At 50.5% G+C, this 19,091-nt stretch overlaps 3 protein-coding genes across 29 annotated transcripts in view; all 3 read right to left on the reverse strand.

Annotated features, from left to right (window-relative positions):
• Nucleotides 1-430: 430 nt before the first annotated feature.
• On the reverse strand, nucleotides 431-5,424 carry CTSS (cathepsin S). 3 transcript variants are annotated; one of them, XM_038168011.2, is made up of 10 exons: nucleotides 5,204-5,424; nucleotides 4,989-5,004; nucleotides 4,449-4,664; nucleotides 4,193-4,315; nucleotides 3,500-3,649; nucleotides 3,199-3,423; nucleotides 2,713-2,766; nucleotides 1,893-2,058; nucleotides 1,517-1,619; nucleotides 431-964 (listed from the first exon to the last, which is right to left on the reverse strand). In XM_038168011.2, the coding sequence occupies exons 3-10, from the start codon at nucleotides 4,572-4,574 to the stop codon at nucleotides 865-867; spliced, it is 1,047 nt and encodes a 348-aa protein (XP_038023939.1). In that variant the 5' UTR covers nucleotides 4,575-4,664; nucleotides 4,989-5,004; nucleotides 5,204-5,424; the 3' UTR covers nucleotides 431-864. The 3 variants fall into 3 exon arrangements, with proteins under 3 accessions (XP_038023939.1, XP_038023938.1, XP_005026822.3); XM_038168010.2 differs by lacking the exon at nucleotides 4,989-5,004 and having other exon boundaries at nucleotides 5,204-5,420; XM_005026765.6 differs by lacking the exons at nucleotides 2,713-2,766; nucleotides 4,989-5,004 and having other exon boundaries at nucleotides 5,204-5,391.
• Nucleotides 5,425-8,192: 2,768 nt separating this feature from the next.
• Nucleotides 8,193-11,275, reverse strand: CTSK (cathepsin K). 3 transcript variants are annotated; one of them, XM_038168007.2, is made up of 8 exons: nucleotides 11,095-11,275; nucleotides 10,204-10,387; nucleotides 9,860-9,982; nucleotides 9,589-9,744; nucleotides 9,292-9,510; nucleotides 9,029-9,194; nucleotides 8,808-8,913; nucleotides 8,193-8,728 (listed from the first exon to the last, which is right to left on the reverse strand). In XM_038168007.2, the coding sequence occupies exons 1-8, from the start codon at nucleotides 11,154-11,156 to the stop codon at nucleotides 8,629-8,631; spliced, it is 1,116 nt and encodes a 371-aa protein (XP_038023935.1). In that variant the 5' UTR covers nucleotides 11,157-11,275; the 3' UTR covers nucleotides 8,193-8,628. The 3 variants fall into 3 exon arrangements, with proteins under 3 accessions (XP_038023935.1, XP_021132791.1, XP_005026821.1); XM_021277116.4 differs by having other exon boundaries at nucleotides 10,204-10,348; nucleotides 11,095-11,273; XM_005026764.6 differs by having other exon boundaries at nucleotides 10,204-10,330; nucleotides 11,095-11,267.
• Nucleotides 11,276-12,554: 1,279 nt separating this feature from the next.
• The window catches only part of ARNT (aryl hydrocarbon receptor nuclear translocator), a 28,055-nt gene continuing 21,518 nt past the window's right edge, over nucleotides 12,555-19,091 (reverse strand). For 14 of the 23 annotated variants that reach the window (XM_027444561.3, XM_027444558.3, XM_027444553.3 and 11 more), the window contains 5 exons: nucleotides 18,408-18,507; nucleotides 17,596-17,746; nucleotides 16,812-16,971; nucleotides 16,173-16,324; nucleotides 12,555-15,591 (listed from right to left, as the gene is read on the reverse strand). In XM_027444561.3, coding sequence (XP_027300362.1) covers nucleotides 15,502-15,591; nucleotides 16,173-16,324; nucleotides 16,812-16,971; nucleotides 17,596-17,746; nucleotides 18,408-18,507 — 653 coding nt within the window. In that variant the 3' untranslated portion in view covers nucleotides 12,555-15,501. Of the gene's footprint in view, nucleotides 15,592-16,164; nucleotides 16,325-16,811; nucleotides 16,972-17,595; nucleotides 17,747-18,407; nucleotides 18,508-19,091 lie in introns of all 23 variants that reach the window. The other 9 variants (XM_072028084.1, XM_072028082.1, XM_027444554.3 and 6 more) reach the window with 5 other exon arrangements.

The raw sequence follows: 19,091 nt of genomic DNA on the forward strand, positions 1-19,091 counted from the left end.
ACATTTCAGTGTCATTATCACAAAAATTCACATCAATACAAAACCACCGATAGCAGCTGCTTTCCTCTCTCCATGCCTTTGGCAGTGGTCTCCATCCTTCATTCCCAAATCACAGACATCATACAGAGAGGTTTTCCTCTTGGTGAAACCCCTGAAATATCATTCATTTCCCAAGGAAATGACTGTCCTACTATTTTGTTTTTTGTCTTTTGAACAGAAAGAGTTGTTAATCTGCCAAACCAAGGACAAGCAAATTATGGCATTGCTGCCAAAGACAGCAAGTGGGCAAATTCAAGCATCACCTGGCTCAGCTGTAGGAAAAGGGAGCTTTAGCAGCACCAGAAAAGAAGGTGCCAGCTAGAGCCTGCCTAGATGAAGTTCCTTCTGGCACATATTTGTGCCTCTAGATACAACATGTAGGATTTTGGGATGGTGAAACTGATCTTTTATTTTTCAAACAAAGCCTGCAATCTCATAGACATCATCACACAGAGCTAAAATAATATCCATGTCGTGATAGTAGTACTCAGTGCTGAACTGGAGAGAAGAAAATAAGATCTCCATTATAACTGTAGGTATCAGAGTTTAACTCTGAAAAAAAAAAAAAAAAAACAAACACTTTTTTTTTTCCCCCAAAAAGAAGTCACTTGGTATCTGTAAATCATACTCCAAAATCCTCCCACCAGATCCACACAAAGGACCCCCTCTCAGTCTGTAGCACAAGCTGAACTAGCAGAAGGAGTTTGCCCATAGAAGATCAGAAAATGATTCTTGAATGATTCTTGAAGTCAGTAGATTCATACAAGCATAGCACCAGCAGTTTAACTGAAGCCACAGGAGTCCTCTCCAAAGCACGAGGTCTTTCTATATTTGTGGGTAAGAGGCATAACTGGCAATCCCACAGTGGTTTGCATGGTTTCTTGACATGCGGATATAGCCATCGTCACCAAAACGCACACCCCAACTTTTGGGAGAAGAAACAAACTATTAGACATTAGAAAAAAATCCTTTTTCTGTGAAGCAGCAGCTTTATCAACATTCTAACATTTTTGAGGTCTCTGTCACAGAGCTTTTTACAGGCAAGCGATGGAATAAAACCATTCAGACGTCCTTGTGTCTGTAATGAAGTGTTTTGATCAACTGCTTCACGGAACTTCAAATTCCGGATTAAGTTTCAACAGAACATATCAACATAAAGGGAACTTTAAATGCATTTAAAATACTTATACACACTTTAAGTTCCTTCACATTGCTAGGAGGACGTAAAGATTTCTTTGATGTGGTTAAGCATGAATCCCTAGAGAACAGTTTAAGGCACAATACCAGTGTTCAATTCTGTAACAACTCCCATCACGTAGGCATCCAGCTGACCTTCCTCTAATCTATATAAATATCAGTTGTTATAAAATCTGTAGTCTGAGGCTGCCAATGTGAACAAAGGGAGATGACCTATGAGAAGCCTACCACGGTAGATAGTGAGCATGTAGAGTTTGGTGACTTACTGCAGTGCATTTACCTGTTTTTCACAAGCCAGTAATCCTTATCATTTAGGGTGCCATAACCAATCACGAGTACTCCATGATTCACCTCCTGTGTGCACCGTGGGTCATCATACACACCTGCAAAGCAACAGAGTTTGAAGAAAGCATGCCAGCAGCCCACCAGACCCCATCAGCAAAGCAGGCCTAAATTCAACAGTGTCTATGCTAGAGGCTGATAGCAGCTAATGCTACTATCTTAGGTTTTGTCATATTGGTGCCTTATCTAGCGACTGAGGCCTGACTTGCCATATTCAACCTATATTTAAGTTTCATAAGCTTTACAGGTAGAGAGAGACAGAAGACAAAACATGGCCACAGATCTGTGTGGCCTCTGGGGTGAAAAGGACATACCTGACTTGTACAAGAAGAATGTGGGCTGGGTTGCGTCAATGGCAACAGAGACTGGTCCAATATTGGCTACAGCATCTTTCAGGGCTGCTTCATCAGCATATGGGAGCTCAACATACTTGGAGCAAGTGGCAGCTCGTGTGGAAACATTATATTGACATGTCCCGTTCTGGTTGATACAAGCAGGAGTTAAGAAAAGGAACACATGGAATCTACCAGGAGCATCTTAAGTCTTTCAGGTACTTGTTTTTCTGCCAGCCCCCTTTTACTTCATGCTACCCTATTATTCGCTTTTCTTTGACCACCATTTTTCTGTACACAGAATTATAAAGTGGATGGCAGAAGGGACCTGAAGAGGTTGTGTTGTCCATCTCACTTCCCCACAGCAAGAACAGCTAAACCATTTTATTAGTATTCTCTGCCCTTTTTTTCCTATAAACCTCCAATGATAATACTTCTACCATTTTGCTAGAGCAACTGTCACTGCTTCCTCACCCTTCCCATCAGAAAATTAACCTCACATTTAACTTAAATCTCCTCTATTGTAAATTAAGCCTGTGGCTCCTCATTCTCTCTCTAGACACAGGTAACAGCATCTTTCATCCCTGTAGCTGCCTTATGCGTGTTTTAAGACTTGTATTTCACTTTCCTTCTTGAACTAAGAATCTGTTCCTTTGACTTTCTATCACATGCCATGTTTTCAAGACACCAGGGCATCTATTTTTTTGTCTCTGGCCATCAAGACACTTAGCAGGAGGATATTTATTTGCTCGTGGCTCAACAATGTGAAACAACATCAGGAACAGCATGCTGCAGAACTTACACAGAAGCTTTTCAAAAAACTGTCTAAATGTAGTTCACTGGAAACCTCTGCCTGCTGAAATGGTAGAAATACAAATATCCCATTTTTAAACTACTGAAGATGGAATAATACAGAGAGCTCAGAACAGTACCCAGGAGTGCTGTCCCATTTTTCTCTTCCATGTGTTGTGATATCTCATAATTTATGTAGGACAGAAATGAACCTGTAGAAAGTCTGGCTCCAAGAATTCATTCACCCATGAAGGGAAAAAAAAAAAGAAAGCTGAAGTTCTCTTCCCCAGGGTTCCCAAGATTTAAAGCATCATCTGCAAAGACTACGACTATACAGGAGACTGGTGAAAACCAAGACAGAGGGAAACCAAAATTGGAGGAGGGAGGGGGCAGCCACGCAAGAGAGCAAAACAAATTACCACCTTGCTTCCTCACTCCTTTTAACACCCGGGTATTTCTCTAAGGATTTCACATACTGTTTCAGAATGATGCCTACCTGAGCCATGTATGGGTAGGATTCATCCGAGTCAATCCCATTGTTGTCTATGATGTACTGGAAAGCTCTGGTCATAAAACCTCCACTGCAGCCCTTGTTCCCATACATCATGGAGCAGTCAACCAGGTTCTGTGCGCTCAAGGACACCAGCTTCCCCGTTTTCAGCTTCACTTGGGCTTCAAGGGCTCCCACAGCACTGAAGGCCCAGCATGACCCGCAGGCACCCTATAAAAGCCCCAGCAAGGCTCAGGCACTGTCCCATGCTGCCCCAGCATGGACCAGGATGGGGAGAGCTTCGCACCTGGTTCTTCACCTCCGTGACACAGCCCTTCTCTCGCCAGTCCATGGTGTCCGGGATGCTGCCGCCTAGCTGCGGTTGGTACATGGAGGACCGGTTGTGTCCGTGGGGAACTTTCAGCCCAGTCAGCAGAGCAGACACTTCCTCACTGGTCTGAGGGTAGAAGCACCAGTTCATGATACCCCTGCATCTGATAAGGCTTACATGGGGGGCATGGGAGGTGGTAATGGGTTTCCCTCAAGCTGAAGGAGTTAGAGGGTTTGGGGAGATCCCTACCTTTTTACGTATTTTACATTTGAGTTCTATCTGCTCATTGACAAAGGCAAGAAAAAGAAAATATGAAACTTGACTCCAGCCCCAGAAATCCCTAGAAGCCAGTATGTCTCATTAACCAACACTACAGTCTTGGGGTATGGAAGGAGTACAATTTGCACATACACATAATGACCAAGTTCACACACCGCAAACACTAAGGTAATGGGGAGATTTCCTCACACCTGATTGCCTCACGCGGGCAGGCTGAACATGGCAGCGTCAGGGCCGTGCCTACTGGAGGCCAAAAGGAGAGGACGGACCAAGAAGGGCTGTCAGGAGCTTCTCTACCCCAACCCACTTATACAGCCTGTTTATCCGTCTGTCCATATCCCCTGCCCAGGTAACTCATGAAGTGGCTGACCACCTTGGGGTGTCACCTACCATGTCAGCCAGGTGGTTCATGCCTAGCTGATAGGAGTGCAGCCCCAGGGAGTGCTCCAGGTTGTGCAGCGTCACGAGGCGCAAGTTCCTCTCCCACGTCACGCGTCGCTCCCCTTCCTCTTTCTGAAACCAAACCCAACCCGGCAGCGCTGTGGTGGGCAGCAGAGGCCCCCCAAAGCTATTTCACCCCTGCCCTGGAAGGTTGCTGCCCCTCCCTACCCCCCCCACCAAACCATGCCCCCCACACTGCCCCTACCTGGTGACGATACTCTTTACCATGGGCTTTCTTCCAGAGCTGCCAGTGCCAATCCAGCGTGGAGTCAGGCTGCCCCAGCACCACTGCCAGCACGGCCAGGAAGGCAACGTATGCGAGCAGCTCCATCTTGTGCAGCCGGGCCCAGGGAGTTGGTGCAATGCCGCACAGGCACTGGGAGCCACGGGCTCAGAGCTGGAGTGGGGCTGTGCTTGACCGCTGTGTGACAAAGCCGGTTTGGTAAGGGAAGCAGAGCAGGTCAAGGTGTCATCACCGGGCTCCCCAGTGTGCCCCTGGCAGGGTTTCCACACTAGGTGACGCCGACTGCCCCATCCTGCCCACAGCCCTGTGCCTGCCACCCTGCGATCCAGGAAGAGGAATCCCACCAGGACTCAAAGTGCCCTTGGGGAAAGCTCAGCTGGACACAACCCGTGCCCATTCACACACCAGAGGGCAGGGACATATCCAGACATGCATCAGCTGGTGCTTCCACCCTGAGAAACCCTTATTCATCCCCCTGGCCAGGCGTCTGCTTTCACAAACCTGTGTTTTACAGCACCTAAAAGCAAAACAAAACAAAACAGCACACCTATTTTCATGCAGCTGATATCTGCCAGCTCTCAAAGAGGGGCTGCTGCAGAGGGGTGCTTGGAAGAGATTAGATAGAGACAAAGCCCCATGTACAAACATTTCTTCAGTTTTACTTCCTCAATGCTCAGTTTTCCCACAACTGTAAGACACAAATGCAACCCACATACCTGGGCAGCCTTCTGCCAGCTCAGGGAGCACAGAACCAGCGGAGGGACGCCAGGGGCCTGTCCAGTGTCCTCACTGCCACCCCAGGGCTGGGACACACGGGGGCTCACACATACAGTGACTGCAGCTGCGACTCGCAGATCAAATCACATGAGCTGAGAAATGAGGAAATGCTCTGATTTCGTTTTCACTTAGCTGAGACCATGCCCGTGGCGCCTGATCCAGCTCCTCCACTCCTGACAGAGGAGGCCATACATCAGTGCAATTAAAGCAAGCACCAAAAAAAAAAAAAAAAAATAAATCAATCACTTTTTTTCTTCTCAGACCGGAAGATGTGGTTTAAACATGGCCACGTTCCGGAGCTGAACCTGATGCATCTGTGGCCGGTCCCTGCTGCACTGCAGAGAGAATGGCATTTAATGCACATTAAGTTGCAGACAGCACAATCAGTCTGCCAGTGTCCTTGGAACTTCACCAGACTCCCCCCTAGAGGAGAGTGAGGCAGGAGGACACATTCCTCTGCACCATGCAACATAAAATGGCTGCAAGAAACCATCTTCTGTGCTGCTTCCTCCTCCTCTCACAATGTCACAGGAGCTTTAAGATTCAGCTGAGTCATTTTCTGAAAGGCAGCTGTATCTGCTGGAGATTGCAAGAGAGCAATGATAGAGAACCCTCCACCTAAATACTTTAAGTAATTCCCAAAAGATTTCCCCTTACTGGTGGATGTTCCTGGGGAGAGTGAATGAAATGGTCATACGTGAGACACTTGAGCAATCCAGCTGCTGGGTTCCTAAGAAAGGTAAGGCTAGAGCTAGATCCACACATGCTTGATCTGCAGGGTGAGTGGTGGCATCTCAAGAGCTCGTCCCAGAGCTGGAGGCCCATCTAAATATGGGAACAGGTTCCATAGCTAGCGACCCCACAATAGATCACACAGTTCCTCACCAATCCAATGTAGCCCTCACTGCCAAAACACACCCCTGAACTTTTGGAAGAAGGAAAAGAATAAAATTAGACAACAGGAAGAAACTGCTTCTTTCCCGTGCCATCCCTCCATCACTGCCACTGAGTTTTTACTGTTGTTGTTAATACTGAACCCACTCTCTGCTACAACCCAGGTCATGTTCTGTCCCCAGCCGTCACAGATTTTGCCAAACTTTAATCTTCTGGCAAAAAGGGAGGCTGAACCTTCTCACTGATACCTTCTCACTGCCAGATGTTGCTGCCCCTAACTTTTCTTGGTGGAGGAAGCAGAGGGAAATTATTTTTTTTTTTTCTACACACTGGAGTGTGGCAAAGCCACCAGGAAAATACAAGGCAAAGGTACACAAATTGTTTTTTGCATTCTAAAAATACATATTTTGAAAAAGGCCTAACAAGGCCAGAAATTAGACCTACAGGAGGAAACCAGTGCTTCTTTAGCCCAACACTGACATGAGAGCAAGGGAGTGCTGTTTAGAACTACCCGCATTTTGTTTGTTTTCAGTTGCTGAATGTAGCTTTGCTGACATCACAAGTTTTTCCTAGAGATGCAGCTGTATGAGCAGGACTATTGCATTTCAGCACTTTTTTGTTGGTGGTGGTTTCTTCTATATTTTGAACGCTGAAAAAACATCCAGAGATGCACTGAAAGGTAATTCCAGACAAGGAGCAGCCCAGCTACAGCAATCCTTTATGCTATGGCTCCAGAACAATGAGCTACACAGAAGCATTTTCACTATGTCCACCGTGATTTATAGGTCTTAATTAAGGGCCCATCACAATGCTTTTGCGATTGATTTGGGCCCTTAAACACACCTAAAGAAAGCTGTCGTGCACTTAAAAGCTGTTTTATTCCAGCAGCATGGTATAAGGAGGTCAGAGAGCTGCGCACCCACCTGCCCCAAAAGGAATTATATTCACTCTCCAGGGACATTACTGATGCCACTGATGCCTGTCACCAGGAATGAAGGCAACATAAGTTAAATGCAAGTGGAAGTCAAAGCTGCAAAAATTTACATTCAGTGAAGGCAGGCTGCCAGAAGGGAAGGTGCACCCATTTGGTGCAGGAGGAAGGTGGGCTGGCTGGCACCCATGCATGCAGGGACTGTACCTACACTGGCACCAGTGTCCTGCAGCACAGCTTCATCAGTGTGTGCAGGAGCTGCCCATGCCACTGGGTCATAAGCAAGACACACCATCCTGGCTAAAGCAGGAAAGGGAAAAATGCAGGGATGTTGTGCAGTATCTCGTGCAAGAGATCTGGTGAGGTACAGACACTATGCCTGGTTGTGCCCACAAGGGACTTTCATCCCAGTTAGCAGAGCAGCCACTTCCCTGCTGGTCTGGGAGGAAAGCAGCATGCCTGCATTCACCATATGCTGGTGTTTGCTTTGTACATCAGAGGAACATACCATAAAAACAAGAAAAAAGCTCATTTTTAACTTTTTTTTTGGTGTAAATTTCTAAAGCAAATACCGCCTTGCCTTCCTGTTAGGGCTCACCATGAGCTTTGCTGCAGCCATTTTTGCAATTTGTTTCATTAAAAGGAGCACTTGGGTTTCACGGGGGGGGGGGGGGGGGGGGAGGGTGATGTGGGGTTTGGGCTGCAAAACACCACCCAGTCCTGGCATGGACATTCACCGTGAAGCCAGGGCGCTGCAGCCTGCACCAGCTGCTTATTTCTAACTCTGCTTTACTTCCACTCCTTTGGTCCCCCCATTTCTTCAGCCTGCTGCAAGAGTCCTGCAAAACCAGAGGAGATCTTTCCCATCTCCAGCCATCAAAGGAATCAGGCACTACTTTTTCCTGTTCTAAGGCCACCAGTATTTCCTGGTCCCCATGGTGGCAGCAGCCCCTTCTGTCCTGCTTCGCCCCAGCCAGCTCCAACCACTCCGGGAGGGAACGGCTTCCCCCCAACTGCCCCCCCAGAATCCCCTTCTCACAACTGTGTCAAGGCAGCACAGAGCAAATCAGACTGAGCTTTATTCCCAACGTTGTTTATTTAAAAAAAAAAAAAAAAAACATATTTTCCACAGCCCCCTGGGCTGAAGGGGGAGACAAGCAGGAGGGCCAGATCACACCCTCGGCACAGGGAGGTCCATGTCTGGCTCCCAGAGGCAGAGACTGGCCCCAGGCCAGTTTGCACAATCATCTCCAGACAGATCAGCCCCCTGGAGCTGGCCAAAACTGGCCCAAGCATCCACTGCCCTGGGAAGGTGGCATCAGGCACACGTCATGCTGATGGGGCCTGGGATGAGCTGATGGCAGCGGTTCTCTGTAGCTGGGGACTTGCCCCTCAACTGGGTGAGATTTCTCATGGGGGAGCAGCAGTGCCCCTGGAGCGATAGCAGCTTTGGAGACTGAGAACGAAAGGTGTGAGTCTGAAGACAGAAGCAGGGCAGGGCAGCCTGATGGGCACAGGAAGGGAGCAGGCTGGGAGCGCTCACATCTTGGGGAAGCTGGCAAGATTGGCGATGCCACAGGCGTTGTTCATGTTGCGTGCCAGGAGCACGTAGCCTTTGTTGCCCCACTCCTCACCCCAGCTGCAGCACGAGAAGGAACAGCCTGAGCTACCAGCAAAGACTAGGCAAACCCTGACCCAGAAGATCTGTCCCGTCATACCTGTTCTTGATGATCCAGTGCTTGGTGCCCTTCTGCGTGCCATAGCCCACTGCTAGCACCGCATGGTTGATGTTTTCAGCATTACAACTCTCATCATAATACACACCTAGGGGACAGGACGGGTGATCACACTTGGGACAAACCACCTGGCCGTGCCTCAGTTTCCCCAGGCTGATAACGATCTGGCCACTAGCAGAGTAGGGGTTCCCCCCGGCTCTCACCCCGGCTGTAGAACTGGAAGGAGGGCAGGCTGGCATCGATGCCCACAGAGACGGGTCCAATCCTGGCCACAGCCCTCTTCAAAGCTTTCTCATTGCCTTCAGGAATTTCCCGATAGCCACGGCACTTGGCCGCCTTTCCGGTGGGGCTGTACATGCAGCTCTCGTCCTGCACAGAACCAGCAGGGGCCAGGTGAGAAGGGGATGGGAAGGTCACCCTGGGGGGGGGGGGGGGGGTTACCCAACCCAGCCTCCCAGACCCTGACCTGGCCAATGTAGGGGTAGGCATCCTCTGAATCTATGCCGCGGTTCTGCCGGACGTACTCGAAGGCGTTGGTCATGTAGCCACCACCGCAGCCGTTGTTGTTGGCCACACAGTCCACCAGGTTTTGAGGGCTGAGCGAGAGCAGCTTCCCTGTCTTCCGCTTCAGCTGCCCCTCCAGCGCGCCCACCGAGCTGAAGGCCCAGCATGAGCCACACTGGCCCTATGGGGACGCAAGGGGTAAAGGCGGGGAGCTGACGCACTCTGGACACCCCAGCACCCCCAGGGGCACCACACTCACCTGGTTCTTGACGGGTGTCACGTAGCCCTTCCTCCTCCAGTCCACGGCAGCAGGAGCTCTGTCAGTCCAGTCAGGGATGTAGAGTGTCTCGTTGTGGTGTGGGCGGCTCCGGGGAACCTTCAGGCCTGTCATTGTCCTCACCACCTCCTCACTGGTCTGTGGAAGGAGCCGAAGCAGGTGGGTGAAGCCATAGGGCTACTGGGCAGAGCACCCAAGGGTGCTCTGACTGTCCCCTCTCTCCCACCCCATCGCTGGCCCCCTAGTCACTCACCATGTCACCCAGGTGGTTCATGGCCAGCTCAAAGGTATGGACACCCAGCGTATGCTCCAGGTTGTGAGTGTTGATATACTTGAGGTTTTTCTCCCAAATCAGCCTCCGTGCCACCTCATCCGCCTGTGCCACAGGGTGAGACAGTGTCGGGGCACAGCACAGGATGAATGGGTCCCGCCCACATCCCCCTTCCTCCATGGGGACTCACTCCATTGCTTCACACCCCAAAAGATACCAGCACCAACCCCATGCAGATGTCACCTCCCTAAGATCTGTCACCCCATTCCCCGCGTAGCCCCAGTAATCTCCAGGGTCCAGTCCCCTCCTGTGGGGCTCTGCCATACCTCACCATTGTACTGCTTGCGGTACGTTTTCTTCCACAGGTCCCACTGGATATCCAATGCCCGCTCAGGTTGCAGCTGGGCCACCACCGTGGGGACAAACAGGACCAGCAGTGTGGGCCACCACATCCTGGGGGACAGACAGACACTGTGGGATGGGGACAGAGGCCATCTGAGCCTGGCAGTGCTGGAAGGGAAGGACAGGACCCTGTGCGTACCCCAGTTTCAGGGGATAGTCCCTGTGCTGGTGCTGGAAGGGACCCAAACCCTGCGGCCACAGGAGCCTCGGGCTGTAGGGGACTGGAAACCTGTGACCACCCTGTTAAGGAGTGGTAGGAGACCAGCACCATCCCCATGGGGACCAGGACCCTCAGGCCATGCTGCTGTCAGGCCCTGGGGGACCAGGACCCACTGCCCGCCCTGTTTTCCAGGCCAGGGCCCTGCTGCAGGCAACGCTGGCTGCACACAGGCATCACATGAGCAGGGCAGCTGGTTCCCATTACAGCCCTGCTGAAGCCTTCCCCACAGCCTCCAGTTCCACCAGGGCTCCCCAGACCCCAGGGAATCCAGGTCTGGGGGTACAGGCTGGAGGGGACCAGGAGCCCTGCCCCCCGGTTGCTTTAACCATTAAGTCCCTTAAGTCCTCTTTCTCGCCAAGCCTCCAGGGCAGAGCAGGGGACACCAGCCCAGGAGCGCAGCCCCCCACCCCCACTCCCTGCTCTGTGCCCGTTTCCCATTTCGTATCCCTAACAGGGAGGGCCCTGAGATGGCCACGTAGGGCCCCATTTCCACCCATCCCTGCTGGGCTCACTTCCCCTGGAGGGGGAGCCACCCAAGCGTCCCAGCAGCACCCTGACAGGCTCTGGGCTGCCTGCAGGACCCTCACCCACTTACCCCGACATCCTGCTATCGGTGGGAGCGTGCCACAGCCCGGACTGGGGATGCAGCTGCTGCATCCACAGCTCTTTTATGCTGCTGGATTGAGGAAGTTGGAGGCAGCTGGAAAATTTTGGCAGTCGCCTGGGATTGCACAGTGTTGGAGAGGAGGAGGAAACGGGAGGGGGGAGAAGAGACAGGGGTATGGCAAGAGCTCTCCCCTGGCTTCACGTGATGCTGTAGGGCAGAGCTGAGTCAGCCCCAGCCCAGGGACCAGCAGCTTGGGGTCTGTTCCCAGGGGCACTCTGCTGCCCCGCTGGAGACCCCCGAGCCAGCCCAGCACCCCACGGGGGGCTGAGCACCCGCTTGCTTCAGGAGCAGCATCGCACAGCAGGATTAGGCCTGAGAAGTTCAGGGTCATTGTGCAATGCTTGGAGCACTCAGCATAGGGCCCCAGCTCTGCCTGTGGCTGCTCTCCCGCTCTGTGACCTCCTGCTGGGGCAGGATTTGGGCCACCCCAGACACCCAGCCCCTGCTGGGGGGGGACGGGTCTGGGAGAGCTGCGGCCCCGTGGCCCAGCCTAGCATCCAGGCAGCACGGCCATGGGGAAGCAGGGCCAGACGGTGCTTTCTGCTGTGACTGTCACCCCATCATGTGGCTCCCACGGGGACGAGTCAGAAAACCCTCCTTATTCACATTCCAGAGGGCCCCGCTGTGACACCACCATCCCCTATGCCTGCATTCACCACCCCTGTCCCTGCAGACCCCACAGGGACATCTTCACCCAAACAGGGATGAACCACCCCAGGGCCACGCTAGGAGCAAGGGGCACTGAGAGGACGGGGGCTGCACTGCATCCATGCCACCATCCCCAAAGGATCCCCTCAGAGGCCCCTGCCCCCCCCCCCCCCAGTGCACCCTCCCCAGCTGCTGAGGAGCAGGGGCTGAATCAGACCAGAGCTCTGCCACGCATTCACCCCCCCCCCCCCCCCCCCCCCGAGGCGGCCCCAAGCACGGGGCCTTGACTCGTCTGCATGTGATTGAGCCACAGCCCCGCAGCCACAGCACGGCTCGGGGCCACGCTCCCCTGCCCCAACCTGCACCAGGCAGGGGCTGCAGATGGGTCAGGGGCAAGGAGGGTTAACAGGGGTAACGCGGGGGTGCACTCTCCCCAGCTGCAGGGAGGGCAAGGCAATCCACGCAGGCCCCAGCCAGGCTCCAACACGAGCCAGCAGATCACAAGGGCTGCTAATGGGTTCCAGACCACGATCTGCAAGCAATTAAAGAGGGGGGAGGGGAAGGAAGGGAAGAGCTCAGGAAAAGGCAGCAGGTAGGCACCCAACCCCTCCACGCTGGCCTGGCATCGCTGCCAGGCTCAGGAAGGGGATTCGGGGCAACCCTGACAGGGGCACAGCCCCAGGGCAAAAGCTGGAGGTGGTAGAGGGGAGGCAAGCAAGGAGGCAGCAATAACACAGAGCTTTGAAAAAAAAGGGAAAATATCTTGTTGTAAAATCTCTGCTACATATAATCATCTGCAACCCCTGCACCGACAGAGCCCTGGGCCCAAAACAAGCCCCCAGAGAGGAGGGTTGGCTCCTGCCTGCCCCAAGCAATTGTATGAAAAAACACCCCCCCACACACATTGAAAAATAATACAATTATCAAAACAGGACATGATGGAACACTCCTCACCCCCCGCTGTCCCATCACGCCCCCTGCCCTCCCCAGCTCTGTCCCTCAAGCAGTATGAGGAAGGGCACAGGTGCCAAAACCCAACCAGCCCCTTGCCACTCCTGGTCCTGAGCTGCTGCCAGCACCACAGCCAGGCCAACATTTCCCAACAGACTTGGCAATTTTTTCCCCAACAGGCTTGGCATTTGCTGGCTGCTCAGCCTATTTTCCCCAGCTGCTTGAATTGTCCATGGCAGGACCTGAAACCCAGAGTCTGCAGCAGCATCACCCACCAGAGCTTAGATGCCCATGGGCAAGAGGGAAGGGAGAAACATGCTCCAAGCCCGGGGAGATACAGACCTAGCAGTTTCATCTTTTTTTCCATGCAGCCCCCAAGGTCCTGATGTGTTCAGGGGTGGGTTCAAAGCACCAACAGCAAGTCCAGCTCCCACTGCTGCCCTGGGACAGAGCTCAACAGCTGGAGATCAGTCTGGAACGTATCAGAGCTGTAGCTTCACAAAAGGTCAAGCTCCCCTCCAATACCCAGGGCTTGATTTATGTAGAAAGAAGAATTCTCCTCTTCTTTTGGCAGGGAAGTGCTGATCCATTCTCCATCTGGTCATGTTAAGAACAGCTTCACCACTGGAGGACAGTGTGGTTTGATGCTGGTCCTTCACACACCCCCTTTGTCCTGCAAGCACGCACCACGAGCCCAAGTATGAACACCTGGGACAGTTAACACCATACTATACAAAATAGATCTCCTCTAAGCCTGAGGAAACTCCACAGCCTGACAACCAGGGAACTGGCAAGAGAGACAGCATGGGGCATGACGGGCTCCTGCAGGCAAAGAGGGACCCAACACAGTTATTGCTGGTAGCAGTTTCCCTGGATTAAAAAAAAAAAAAAAAAAAGATGGAGGGTGGATCAAGGGAGGATTCCCAGCTCCGTAATAGGTTTGCATTTTTCATAGGTAAATTTGAAGCAAAATTTCAAAAGTCTTCCTTCCCCAACAAAGGCAGGAGGAAAAAAAAAGAAAGTTCTGTTCCACTACCAAGAGGAACTTCTCTGTGTCTTTGCAAATACTGAAATTCATTTTTTACTTTACAGTAACGAAAATGTTTCACTCAAAACCTTCCCCATACAGACATTATCTGCTAGGTAAGTCTCCAAAATCTGCTTTTTGGAGGTTCTCCCCTCACCACTGAGACCTGAAAGTCACCACAACCCTTCCTTTCACCACACCATAGAGGATGCCATTCCACAGGGGGGGGTCTCACCAACATGCAGGGAGGAGGGAGAAATGCTCAGCAGACTTCATCCAAAACAAAACCAGGTTTCCAGGAAAGATTCATATTCTTTCCCTGCTGCAGTTATGCTGTTTCCTTCCAAGTCAAACTCCACAATGAACAAATCCTCCAGTTGAAATTTAAGCACAACTTGCCATCACAGAGGGAATCAAACTGTTCTTCCAGACCCTACACACCCTGAGGAGAGCAAGATTTACCACAAGTTTTTCTGCTGAAGAATCCAGCAGATACAAAGTCAAGATTTATTAATATCTTTTTAAATCATTCTGATCCCTTTTCTTCTGCTCTCCTCAGTTTTGTGATTTGGCAAAAGCGTCACCACATAACAGGAATTTTTCTTTAAGACTGTGAATGTAAGAGTGAACACTGCTGTTCAGAGCATGTAGTGAAAAATGCAGTTTCCTAGCCAGTTCCTGAATGAATCCAGGGCCTCTGTGCGGGGAACCAGACATCCAGCTCCAAAATAAAGGTGAGAAACTTGATCTAGAAGTGGTAAAGTTGCATGGAAAGTGCAGAGCAGTCCAATCCACCCCATCCCACCCCAAAAAAAAAGCCCATTGAAACATTGGTTCATGACAGCATGAAACCATCAGCTGCAATCCTGATGCATCAAGAAAAAAGCTACATACATAATATTTTTATGGCTCGTAACTATCCTGTCATTCACATGAATGACTGGGCCCCAAGAGAGTTTACGTGTCACACTGACAGAGGCCCATATTGATTGCACAGTTCACAGAAGAGATGGTGTCCAAACACACACCAACATGCCTGCAAACATGGGAATCTAAATAAAGCACACTGGACTGGAGACACTGTAACAACCTTCCAAAGACACCAAAGCTTCCACCAGTAGGTGACTCCTGACAAGAAAGCTTGCTTTTGACAAAGATTCTTACCCAAGCATCCTCCAGACTTGTGTTATACAGAGCTCACACTTGGAAGAGTTTCTTCCAATATTTAAAAAGTTACAATACTTTTTGTGTTTTATAGAAAAGAGTCACGATATAGAAGGTTGAAATAAAACAGTATGAGCCACCTTATGAGTTCTGGGGTAAGAGGCAGGCTGTCTGCAATCCAGACTGGAATCCCCCCCTAGCAACCCAGTATGCTGAACAAAAACTGCTCACAAGCAGTTCTGGAAATGTGGGGCCATCAGGCAATGAGCATAGCTGCTCTCACAGAACTCTAGTGCTCCTCAATCCTCCTGGCAAACAGTCCTCGCTGCCAGCACCGCACAGAGGAGATGCCCGAAACCACAGCATCATCTTCCTGCACAGGCCATCCATCCTCCAGGCTGTCAGGCAGAGCTTTGCCTCCAGAAGGTTGGAAGTGTTTAGAAAGTTCAGCAGTCTTTGCAAAAAAAAAAAAAAAAAGACTTAGGTGTTTTCCTTTACACATGGATATTATATATAGCTATAGTTTGCTTTCCCTGGCACTTGTTTTATTCTGAAAAAGAAGGGAATATATTCAATTCTGGGAACTCTTCATTGTTGTAGTTGGGTCCTTGGTCTCCCAGCATTGTCAGCATGTCCTGTGAGGATATAAGAACAGAGTTATATCTGGACTAGGATAGCACACTAGTAATTTAGTCACAGATTAGTTTGTTAGAGGAGGTACTGCAGACAAGATGTCAACTTCCCTCTCAAGGGCACATAAGGCTTGTGTCTGAGGTTGCAGGAGAACAGTGAATTTAAATCACAAGCAGTGACTGTACTGTCTCCCTTTCGAAAACTGGGAGCACCATCTCACAAGAATATGAACTCCAGAGTTATCTTCACCTTATGTAGTTTTGCAAATTTTGGTGTTGGTGGGGGTTTTGTTTTTTTGTAAGTTATAGCTAGAAGGGTTAATTCAGCTGCAAAACTGGCAGAGCTTTGTGCTGATTCTGTAACACATCAAAACACAAAGCCAGTCCAGCCAAGGCATTTCTGCCCTCTGCTTCCTGGTTCCAACTCCACCAGGTTACTCACAAGTTTGAGACTTCACCAGGTATTAAACAGGGACAAGATGCCTGCACTTCAGCCCACACCTAAGCAAACATCATTCATCCCCACAACTTTGGCCTTCACCAGTCCTCACACAGGAGGTTAAAAAAAAAAAGCACCGTCTTACTGAGAAGACCTCAGGCTGACTTGGCTGCGGCTGCTGCACGTGCTGCTCCCCAGACGGCGGGCCATGGTGCTGTCCTTGCCACTGCGGCCACATTCCCACACCTTCTGTTGCCCGTGTCTGGAATGGAGTGGGGGTCTGCGCTGCCTCTGTTGCTGTTCAAGAGGGAACAAGCCAGCAAGTTTTTCTAGGTGCAACCTGGGGTTTTTCAGTATCTCAAAGTGCGCAACTCATTTGTGGTGTCTAGCTGTTACACCAGGAACAGGGTGAGATCTTCCCTCTAGGGAGAGCCACTAAACTGTCACATGCATTAAAACATTTGTCTGGTTCTACCTATCTACGGGGCAGAACAACAGATGCAGGTGTCCAGAAGGGTTTGTTTTCTCTCACTTGGCCTTAAAATTGATTGAAACTCACCTGTCCAGGACCCTCGCACTATGAGTATTGTTAAATCTGTTAAGGGCAGCATCTGCCAAAGCAAGAATTTAACTGTGCTCTTAACATCTGGGCTTTCCCAACATACAACAAATACTGTAGAGCACTATCACATCAAGACAGTATCTGACTGATGCACTCAGCTCTATTCTGATGAGATTTTGTTGGTACTCCACCAACCTCCCCAACCTCCCAAGCTGTACTCACTGAAGCCAGTACCACGGCTGGCAAGGTTTGGGTAAGCAGTGCCACTGGGGGAAGCGGTAGTGCCAGGTGCTGTCATTGGGCTGAATGAGGATGGGGTGCCTTGGAAAGTCCCCATGCTGAATGAAGGGGGCCGAGTCTTCACTGTTTGGGATGCCACTTGCTGAACGACAACAAGAAATGGGAGAGGAAGGAGAGATGCTGTTACTTGCACCCTCATTTTAACTAGAGTGAGAAGTTGTTGGACTGGCCCAGCTTCACACCTAATGACCTGTCTCCAAAGGAGAAAGTACATATACAGGGTATGTCCCTTTTCCATTCTTGCCCATCTGCCCTAAGCTGTGCCAAAGAGTTTTTTCAAAGCAAAGTGCTTATCTTTGCCTGCATTTGCACAGCACCTAATGCAACAAGAAGCTGACAACAATGGGAAAGGGAAAAAAGGGTCTTGGACTACTTCAAGCACTCAAAGCAGCAAACGCATTCCCTCCCATCTCTCCTTCCTCTAATATTTCTACTGAGAAAATACTAGAAAGGAACTAATTAAAACCAACAACTATGGTGAGGTGTGGGGTAAAGCGGAGAGCACAGCATAGCCCAGCAATTCACCCCAACAGCCATTGGTATTGCAACCCTTCAAGCTATTCAAACGCCAACATGAGCAGTAAAAAGCACTCAACACACAGCACTGCTCTGCTAGCGAGTTAAAGCAGGTTGATTCATGCTGATGAGAAGGGCCTGTGGCACGGTGGGGGCTCAGGGCTTGCACTGAGGGTTCATACTTTGCTACCTGGGGTGTGAATGGTGGCCGAGTCCCCGGAGCCCAGTTGGTTCCGCTGACCTGAGCAGGGTTGGAGTGGCGTGAAATCTGTGCTAAGATCCGGCCTGCTGATGAGGGCTGTTGCTGAATAATGTTCACTGGAGGTACCATGCTGCTGCTCCTGGAAAAAGGGAGAGGCACTCAGAAGGATGCTAGGTCACATACAGGACAAGCAAGCAAAAACACCATCCATGCAAGTTACTGGTAGGGGAAAGTGAGCCCAGAAACACAGAGTAACTTTGCTCACATGCCAGTGTTCAACACGTTGCCCTGCTACAGACAGCTAGCAGGAGCTGCTGGGTTTGTAAGCAGGACTACTCTCACCCAGCTCAATTCTTAGACTACAGTCTAGGCACGTCCAAGAGGTATAGCTACCCCACAGATAAGCTTCAGTAAGCAAAACAGCAGAGGGATATCAGGAAAAAAGTCTGATGAGGTGATGATGAGGGTGTGGACTTGTACAGCAGAGGAGATGCTGGGCCAACTGAGGAGGGCCCCCTCAAAGCTCCTGTACCTCTGACAAAGAGCCGAGTGGCACCAGACAGTAGAGCGGGATACAGAAGCCCTTGCCTCCCCACCCCTCAATTGGAAAGAGGCCTGGATGGGCTCCCCCTGTATTTTCTGTGCACACTATGTAGGAATGTATGGACAATCACTGCCATGCAGGCTGGGGCTAAGAGTCCACATCTTTTGCGGAGGAAGACACAAACTCAACTGGAACAACTGCAGGACAAGATAAAGCTAACATGAGGCCATTCAATGCCCAGCACAGGAAGCCTCACCTGAAGTTCTCGGCAGGCCGTGATGGAGTAAAAGTGTTTCCCTGTGGAAAGATGGGCTGGTTGGCAGGGACTGTGCTGGCAGGAATGGCTTTGTTCTGGTCTGTGAAGAGAAGTCAAGAGAGTCACCAGTAGGAACAGGGACAGAGAACAAGCCAGCAAGAAACATACCTATGTGAAAGAATACTGTTTTGAGCCAAAGCATCATATGTGACTGTTCCTTATCCAGACACGGACTCCAGATGCTTTTGTAAAATCTCATTTAGTTTGATTTCCTCTCCACTCCCTAATAAACTTTGTATTATGGTCTGCTGGGGATAAAACATCCACTACATCCTATGTTCAGACTAGGAATTATCTCTGGGGACAAACATGAAGGATCAGACTAAGGCAGGCAGTCTGATACAGAGCTGGAAACAATTTATCACACCCCCCCCTTCCCACACCTCTCCAGCAACAAACTGGCTGCAGGACAACAGTGTCACAACAGCACCTTAGCGTACTCAGGAGTTATTCACCCAGTGTCAAAGTCAGCACTGTTCTGCAAGACCTAGGCTGCCAGAGTCATGCTGAACCTCTGCATCCAGAGCTGTTCTGCATGACAGAGCAAAGAGCACTTGAATCAAAACTGAAATTGGATAAACATGCAACATGCCCCCAGACGCATCTCACAAGCCCAGCATTCCC

This window comes from Anas platyrhynchos, chromosome 26 (assembly GCF_047663525.1).
Source record: "Anas platyrhynchos isolate ZD024472 breed Pekin duck chromosome 26, IASCAAS_PekinDuck_T2T, whole genome shotgun sequence".
Lineage (NCBI taxonomy): Eukaryota > Metazoa > Chordata > Aves > Anseriformes > Anatidae > Anas > Anas platyrhynchos.

Coding starts and splice junctions, on each gene's coding strand:
- CTSS (XM_038168011.2), bottom strand. CDS start 4,574: ATGGAGCTGCTCGCATACGTTGCCTTCCTGGCCGTGCTGGCAGTGGTG. Junction 2,767..3,198: donor CCTACCCATACATGGCTCAG/GTAGGCATCATT, acceptor CTACCATTTCAG/CAGGCAGAGGTTTCCAGTGA. Junction 965..1,516: donor TACTGGCTTGTGAAAAACAG/GTAAATGCACTG, acceptor TTCTCCCAAAAG/TTGGGGTGTGCGTTTTGGTG.
- CTSK (XM_038168007.2), bottom strand. CDS start 11,156: ATGCAGCAGCTGCATCCCCAGTCCGGGCTGTGGCACGCTCCCACCGAT. Junction 9,745..9,859: donor TGAACCACCTGGGTGACATG/GTGAGTGACTAG, acceptor CTCCTTCCACAG/ACCAGTGAGGAGGTGGTGAG. Junction 9,511..9,588: donor TGACACCCGTCAAGAACCAG/GTGAGTGTGGTG, acceptor GCGTCCCCATAG/GGCCAGTGTGGCTCATGCTG.